General features: G+C 36.2%; 1 protein-coding gene across 1 annotated transcript; it reads right to left on the bottom strand.

Annotated features, from left to right (window-relative positions):
• Positions 1-1,323: 1,323 nt before the first annotated feature.
• On the bottom strand, positions 1,324-2,897 carry LOC110116586 (adenylate isopentenyltransferase-like). The gene has a single exon (XM_020850232.2). The coding sequence runs from the start codon at positions 2,610-2,612 to the stop codon at positions 1,596-1,598; it is 1,017 nt and encodes a 338-aa protein (XP_020705891.1). The 5' UTR covers positions 2,613-2,897; the 3' UTR covers positions 1,324-1,595.
• Between the last annotated feature and the right edge of the window lie 2,796 nt (positions 2,898-5,693).

Genomic DNA, 5,693 nt, shown 5'->3' with positions numbered 1-5,693 from the left:
TTAAATATGATGATTAATTTCATCATAATACATATAAGTTATATTATATTAATGATCATAAATTTTTTATATTATAAATTTATATATTATATTAAGTATTATTCTTATAAATATATTATTCTTAAATGATATTTATATGTATAAAATTTTATTATATATTTTAAAATTTTATAAATATTATTAAATGCTCATATACTTATATTATATGATTTTTATGTTATTAATTTTTAATAATATTATTATTTATTACATCATCCGGTTCGACCCCGGTTCGACCGGTCGAACCGGTCAAACCGTGAACCTCTCACTCTTCCGGTTCGTTGTCCGGTCCGGTTTTCACAACCTTGATTACAACTCTGTTGTCCGATAAAATCTAAAATTTTCTTTATTTAGACTTTGAGTTCTCCTAACTCATACTTTTTTCTCTCTCTCACATCGTGTTTTGATTTATTAAATTCTCATAACTTCATTGTGTTTGATTCTGATATCTTCTACAAATAATTTTGAATTCGACAAATTCATTGATTCAACATAATAACATAAATTAAGATAAATATATAGTTTTATAATTTTTTTTTTTTACAAAAAGGTAAAAATCAGATACAAAACGTACTTTTTTTAGACGAACTTTTTTTTTTAAATAAATTTATTTTAATTAAAAATGTCTCCGATATTTTGCAAAACCTTCTTTATAGAAATTTTGTTTTATTCTACGTGTTCGTTACATGATTCTATTCTTTTGAATAAGTTTCCAGTTGGCATATTTTATACGAGGAGAGGACGAAGCGAAGCAAGGCGGTCCGTCCGCATGCGAAAACGAATTTTAATACTACTCATCGCCACACCTTCAGTGCGCTCCTTTTTGCCAGCCTGGCTTAAATACGCGCGCTAATCGTGATTAGGCTGCTCCTTTCGTGTTTAAGAATATTGGAAAATTAGAAGAAAAATATTAAGAGGAAATTATAAATGCAGGAAAAAAAAAACGGAAGGGCCTACGCAGAATATGGAGTATATAAAGCAGCTCTATGACAAGTGGCTCTATAAGAAAAAAAAAAGATATAAAATATTGAAAAGACTAAAACACCCATGAAAGGGCTCATATTCCCATCCCGCCCGTCCAGGAGTCATGAACGAACTAATCCAACTCTCTACATTGTCTTCTTCTTTCAACGTGTTACCGTTCACTACGAAGAGAAGCACCGGCGGTCGGCCCTGCTAATGTGAGAGGCGTCCAGGCGCTTCAAAATTGGCCGCCTCCAATGCTGCTACTGCTCCGGCCTTCAAATTACTCTTTTATCCGTTCTTTTTTTTTTAATTTATAATTTTATATTATCCTTCTCTCTCCACTACATTTCTCATCTCTTCTCTGATCATTGGAGCTTCCATAAAACAGATAAACGACAAAACAAAATTATAACGATAATGATACACGGCCACCTTTTTCTCTTTGTATTTTTTTACTTTTTCTTCGGCTTCGTTGCAACTTTGCATCGCTTCATTGTTTGTTTTATCTCAAATGGGAAGAATAGCGCGCGCGTGGGTGTCGAAGAGTATCGATCGATTGAGCTCGAGGGGTTCGAGTCGCGGATTGATTGCTATATGACTTGAGTTGCTGCTGATGCGTCGAGTCTATCTTCGAGGAATCTCTCAACAGCGCGGAGGCTGGGACAGAGGACGTCCCGCTCCCAGGCTGCCGCTTGCGCGGCACTACCGTCGCCTGCCAGCCGAGCGGCCACCGTGGCCGTTGCGTCAACTCGCTGCAGCGGCCAACCCATCTCACCCAGCCGCTTTATTTTCCTCACCTGCTCCTCTGCTAGCCGTCGCGTGTTCTCCTTTATCGCCATGATTGCATCCTCGTATGCTGATGCCGTTCTCCGCCTGAAGTATTCAGTGAACTCCGGCACTCCTATTGCCTTCCCTAACCCGGGATGCCGATCTCCTTCTCCCCTGGCGAAGTATTTCTCCAGCTCCTCCACCATCCCCAACCCTACCATCTCGTCCACCCGCCTGTCCAGATGCTTCTCAAGTACCGCTGCTTCTACGTCCACCCATAGCAAGCAGCTTCGGTAGCGGAGCCGATGCCTCCCCGCCGGCGGTCCGGAGAAGGGGTCGATCCTGGGATCATACCCATTCACCATCATCGCATGGATGTATGAGTTGGAGCCCCCAGCGATCACTGGAATCTTCCCCCTCGTGGTAATGGCCTCCACCGCATCGGAAGCCAGAGATCGAAACCCTTCCGCCGGAAGCTCGCCGGCAGCAGGATCCAGAGCACCAAGCAAATGGTGCGGCACGCCGCGCCGATCAGGAATCGGCATCTTATTTGTGGTAACATCGAGGCCGCGGTAGACCTGGATTTTGTCAGCGTTCACCACCTCCCCCGAGAACCGCTCTGCAACGTCAATGGACAACTTCGATTTCCCCGTCCCTGTCGCGCCCATGATCACCACAACCACATCCTTCTTTCCTCTCCCTCTCTGGCAACGGACTCTGGTGTCCGCCGCCAACCCCATGCCACCACCCCTCTCTCCGATCGCCGTAATCGCCCACTGAAAAGTAGGGATAAGGCCTCCTCCCGAGATTCCACCGCCGCGAAGGAATGAAAATCTCATATAGAATATGGCTTCCACCTCAATCGGCGGGAACTTGTATTCTTCAAATGCCCACTAGGCGTTTGTGAAAATTCCCATTAGCCGCGGCTCTGCAGCGATGGTGGTGAAGGCCATCCCACTACCAGCGCTCGTACAGTTTCTGTTCTCTTCTGCCGCTTCAGTCGTTTCGCTCTTTCCTCTCCCTTCTCTTCACCGCTCTCTCATGCCCTTTTTATTAGGCTCCAAATTTAACGGGCACCTATATGTTCAAACAAGAATGCAAAATTGGCGTTAGTGACTCTTCTATCATCCGGACCTCTTTAAATACTCAGCCTGCCTTGGCTTTCGTTATATAAAATGTGCTAGCGGGTCAGGTCCCGTGCGTGTAAGCGCATGCTTAGTGCGTTGGGATCGTGTGCACGGCAAAGCCGGCCCTGATCAAATTGAACCAACTACAAGATATCCTACGCCTAGCATATGTAGGAGAGAGAGATTATTAGGTGCGGAGTAGGGACGGGGAGAATCGTCCACACAAACATTGAGTACCTAGCGGTACCCGCACTCGGTACCGTTGGATACCGCTATGCACCCAGTAGTTATGCAAACGATGCGCACTCTGTACATAATAATTTTTTCATATGTAGATGCATATCAAACTGAGGGAAAATTTATTTCTTATATAATTTATTGTTTATTATTTTGAGAAAATCTTTAAATAATTTAAAATAAAATAAAAAATATCATATGAATGACACAACATTTTGTTAAGATGAATTGCGAGTCTTTAAATTTCAAAAGAAATTAACATGATTCAATTTTATATTTATAACATAAGGCTTTAGATATTTTTAGGAACTTCTAAGCATAACATGGTCATTGTTAGTGAATCCAATGAATTTATTTTGTTGAATATTTGTTAAAAAAATATGAAATCTCTAGATATCACTAAAAAATAAAAAAGTTAACTCTTTGTGTCAACTTTAGCTTAAAATTACATCAAAATTTTGAAAAATAATAACTAATTCTAAAAAAATCCAAATCCAGCTAATTTAGTGCGTTTTAAAAATCAGACCGGACCGGCCGGTTCAACCGTGAACTGGTTTGAGGACCGGTCCGGTCCAGTCTGAAAACCGGCCTTGCATTAAATCGGGCGATTTTGGGATGAACCGCCGGTTCAACCGGTAAACAGACGAACCGGTCCCGGTTTTTTAAAACCAACAGGTTCAAGTTTTTAGAATAATATTTGTTAAATAAATTATTTAATATTAAATAAATTTATTAATAGCTCTAAAAATTTATTTGTTTTTCACCTCTAAAAATTTTTTATGTTACTAAATGAAATATTTTTTTATTAAAATATTTAATTATATTATATTTATAATTTTATATTTGTGAATTTTTAAATAATTTATATTTATAATTTAAATTTAAATATGTAATATAAATTAGCAATAATTTATATTAAATTATATAGTTATTATCTTTTTTTATTTTGTTAATTTTATTAAATTTTTAGAATAATAATATTATTTATTACGTTATCCGGTTCGACCGGTCGAACCGTGAACCTCTTCTTCTTCCGGATCGTTGTCCGGTCCGATTTTCAGAACCTTGCATTTTACTAATCTCAGAGTCTAATATTTATAAAAAAAAATCAAAACTTCAAAAATTAACAAAAATTAAAAAGTAAAAAAATAGACACCCTATTTAATGAATTAAAATAATTCATAAAATTTTAAAAAAATTAAATAATCAACCAAAACTCAAGAAAATTATTAAGTCACTTAATCAAATTACCAATTAATTTAAAAAGATCAACCATTAATTTGACTAATTAAATTATCCAAATAATACTGGTTACTACTGAGTAACTCGGGCCCGTGGGGCTATTAATTTAGCTTTAAGAAGGATAAAATCATGATGCCCGAGAATCTAAATTGAAAAAATTATTCTTTTATATTTTAATAAATAATAACCAGAGTTACCTAATTTCTTTTATCAATATCAATAGGAACAGAAATAAAATTATCGATCAAAATATTAAAAAAACATGGTCAAGTGTGCTTTATGCTTAAATGAGAGTAATTTGACTTTATAAATGCTTGGGATGTTGATGGTTTTATATATAAAATGCTTAGGATAATCATGCAGGTTATATTAGAGTCTTTTTCATTTTCTATATGTAATTTGAAATTAAAAGTGTTCTAAAAGTTTAACTAAAATGGGATATTTAGATATCCAATTTGAATTTCAAAGAGGAATGTAACATCCGCAGGAGAGAGTTCTTTTCATTTGAATATTGAAATTTAGATGACTTAAAACCCAAAGAAAAAAAACACCTCTTTGGAGAAGAGTTCTTCTCATTTTGGTATCCGATTCTGATTAATCTAAGAAACGTGACGAAAGAAGATGAAGAAATGATGGCCACTAAGTGGAAATATCCCATTTTAGAAATCGCATCCTTATTAGGATTAGAATTCATATTTTTTACCAGTTGTGTCCGACCATTTTTTATTTTCGCAGACCCTGTATTATAATTAAGTGACATTTCCCACATGGTCCTTTTTCATTCATTCAATATGATGCAATTGACTTATTTACTTTATATACCTTAGGAGTTTCATAATATTTTTAGATTTCTTATATGCATACTCCTTTTATTTTAGCCTGAATGCGATTAGGCTCTTTAAGGATAAATTTTTTTCTACTTATAGCTAAATAAAAATTTAGGCCAACGTAGAAATCTAAATGACCCTAAGAAATAAGCTTCAGAACATTGAGGGTCTCAAGCATTCAAATTATGTATTATCTTCCTTGCTAGGCACCTCCTTACTTACAGGTCCTAGAAGACCATCTAACATACTATTGTGGAGCTCTATCTAGAAGATGTTGTACAATCTCTAGAAAAAAAATCTATTTTTTATGCTAAGTTTTTAAACTGCTTCATATCATTTATACATACAAGGTCAATCCAAATGCATTGCATTATAAATAAATTAAATTAATTGCATTCTTAGCACAATTACTCTACATAAGTAAAATGGGTCAATTAAAATTTTCTTTAGATGTTGATCCCAATTTTTCAAAAACATAAATAACAGA

Source organism: Dendrobium catenatum, unplaced genomic scaffold, assembly GCF_001605985.2.
Source record: "Dendrobium catenatum unplaced genomic scaffold, ASM160598v2 original_scaffold_76227, whole genome shotgun sequence".
In the NCBI taxonomy this organism is placed as follows: Eukaryota; Viridiplantae; Streptophyta; class Magnoliopsida; order Asparagales; family Orchidaceae; genus Dendrobium; species Dendrobium catenatum.
Note: the sequence above shows the minus strand (reverse complement) of the source record. Positions and strands in the feature narration are given on the sequence as shown.